The 2,451-nt window shown below is 45.5% G+C and overlaps 1 protein-coding gene across 1 annotated transcript; it reads left to right on the top strand.

Annotated features, from left to right (window-relative positions):
- Positions 1–1,388: 1,388 nt before the first annotated feature.
- Positions 1,389–2,094, top strand: LOC119328828. Its single transcript, XM_037601821.1, has 2 exons — positions 1,389–1,619; positions 1,714–2,094. Exons 1-2 carry the CDS (start codon positions 1,464–1,466, stop codon positions 1,978–1,980), a joined length of 423 nt encoding a protein of 140 aa, XP_037457718.1. The 5' UTR covers positions 1,389–1,463; the 3' UTR covers positions 1,981–2,094.
- Positions 2,095–2,451: the final 357 nt, after the last annotated feature.

Here is a 2,451-nt window from a genome sequence, read left to right as displayed (position 1 = left end):
CTCTATATGAATGCCTCTAGTGGTGTACCGGGATGTGCAATGACTCATGAGTGACATGGATGAAAGAATTATGAATGGTGACTTTGCCACAAATACGATGTCGACTACATGATCATGCTAAGCAATATGACAATGATGGAGTGTGTCATAATAAACGGAACGGTGGAAAGTTTCATGGCAATATATCTCGGAATGGCTATGGAAATGCCATAACAGGTAGGTATGGTGGCTGTTTTGAGGAAGGTATATGGTGGGTGTATGATACCGGCGAAAGGTGCGCAGTATTAGAGAAGCTAGCAATGATGGAAGGGTGAAAGTGTGTATAATCCATGGACTCAACATTAGTCATAAAGAACTCACATACTTATTGCAAAAATCTACAAGTTATCAAAGCAAAGTATTACGCGGATGCTCCTAGGGCATAGATTGGTAGGAAAAGACCATCGCTCGTCCCCGACCGCCACTCATAAGGAAGACAATCAAAAAATAAATCATGCTCCGACTTCATCACATAACGGTTCATCACACGTGCATGCTACGGGAATCACAAACTTTAACACAAGTATTCTTCAAATTCACAACTACTCAACTAGCATAACTTTAATATCACCATCTTTATATCTCAAAACAATTATCAAGCATCGAACTTCTCATAGTATTCAACACACTCATAAGAAAGTTTTATTATTGATCTTGTATACCAAGAATATTAGGATTTTAAGCAAATTACCATGCTATTTAAGACTCTCAAAATAATCTAAGTGAAGCATGAGAGATCAATAGTTTCTATAAAACAAATCCACCACCGTGCTCGAAAAGATATAAGTGAAGTACTAGAGCAAAACTACATAACTCAAAAGATATAAGCGAAGCACATAGAGTATTCTAACAAATTCCAAATCATGTATGGCTCTCAAAAAAGGTGTGTACAGAAAGGATGATTGTGGTAAACTAAAAAATAAAGACTCAAATCATACAAGACGCTCCAAGCAAAAACATATCATGTGACGAATAAAAATATAGCTCCAAGTAAAGTTACCGATAGAAGTAGATGAAAGAGGAGATGCCTTCCGGGGCATCCCCAAGCTTTGGCTTTTAGGTGCGGAAATCCACATTGGCTCTCGGGTCCATATGCACCCGGAATGTGGACCACAGGTTCGCATCGAGATTCGCACATGGGCTCGTATTTCATCTCGTATTTTCCTGGGTATATTCAGTGGTGGTCCACATGTCAGATCAATATGTCCAGCTGTGGTCCTCATCCGCGTCGTTTAGTACAGATGCATATGGATGGAGATGTACCAAACAAGGATGGAAATGGACCAACGTCTGGAAACGGTGCGGGTTGCCGAGCAGATATTTCTACACACCTCCACCGCTGGCCCCCACCACTTGCTCGTTCTCCCATCTCATGCCCGTCTCCTTCCTCTGCACTCCTCCGCCTCACCCAAACAGCTCTGGCAATGGAGTCATCTTCCTCCTCCATCAGGCGCCGCACTACCCCGCCTGCTCTACCGCTGATCCCATGCCCATTCTGCAGAGATAGGATCATCACAAACATTTGCGGCCCCCGCGGATCCCAGCCGGGGAACCGCTACTACAAGTGCTGCAAGAAAGATGTGAGCTTCACCGGAGCTGTTAATTTTCTAAAACTTTTTTGGCCTGATTCCTCCATATCCAGTTCTAACGGCAGGGCCGATTTTTGCTGTCCAGTCTGGGAAATGCCCGTTCTACGAGTGGCAGGAAGGTTACGAAGCGTACCTGGTGGAGCAATCAGCTGCGGACGGAGCAGCACACAACCAAGAAATTTTTCAAGCTTTGCCAAGAACAGTAGCTCAGAGGGGCAGCTTCCTTGGAGCTCGTCAGCTACAGGACCTCGTTAGGTTCAACACCATGCTTGGCATCGCCAATCTGTTGGCCACTCTGCTGCTCATCGCCTTCGCATTTGTTGTATTCGTCACGATGTACTTTGCTCGTTAGTCATAGCTCTTGCATCGGATCCAGTGTGACTGTATCTGTAATTTGGTACCGAATGTCTTCTTGCCTTGGCTATTATGAAGAATGTTTATGGGAGTGGCTCTGTTTTCCAAATTATTCTAATTTAAACTAATGAGACAGGAACTTAGCCAATCACCGTTTGACACGCCTCACTTAGCAGCTGTCATTTTTTTCTCGATTTCTCTAGTGCATTACAGTCTAGAACAGAGGGCACCAAACGGCCATGCAAACCTGTGACCTGGGCATATTTCGGTCCAACCACACCCACCCACCCACCGGCATCCCCCACCTCCCACCAATCTTCTTCCCCTTGCGGCACCACGGCGATCTAGGCCACCGGGAGCTGCCTCATCGTCGTTTCTGCACCACCACGACGATCTTGGCGGCCCGCGGCAGTCAGAGATCTCATACATGCACCGGAACTGCATCTGCAATACGGTAAGCATCTCCGCA

Source organism: Triticum dicoccoides, chromosome 7A, assembly GCF_002162155.2.
Source record: "Triticum dicoccoides isolate Atlit2015 ecotype Zavitan chromosome 7A, WEW_v2.0, whole genome shotgun sequence".
NCBI classification, from domain to species: Eukaryota; Viridiplantae; Streptophyta; class Magnoliopsida; order Poales; family Poaceae; genus Triticum; species Triticum dicoccoides.
The sequence above is the reverse complement of the archived record's forward strand: the minus strand, read 5'-3'. Positions and strand labels throughout refer to the sequence as shown.

Excerpts from the sequence above, each read along its gene's own strand:
- LOC119328828 (XM_037601821.1), top strand. The coding sequence starts at position 1,464 with ATGGAGTCATCTTCCTCCTCCATCAGGCGCCGCACTACCCCGCCTGCT. Across the intron at positions 1,620-1,713 it reads ACAAGTGCTGCAAGAAAGAT|TCTGGGAAATGCCCGTTCTA; the intron begins GTGAGCTTCACC and ends TTTGCTGTCCAG.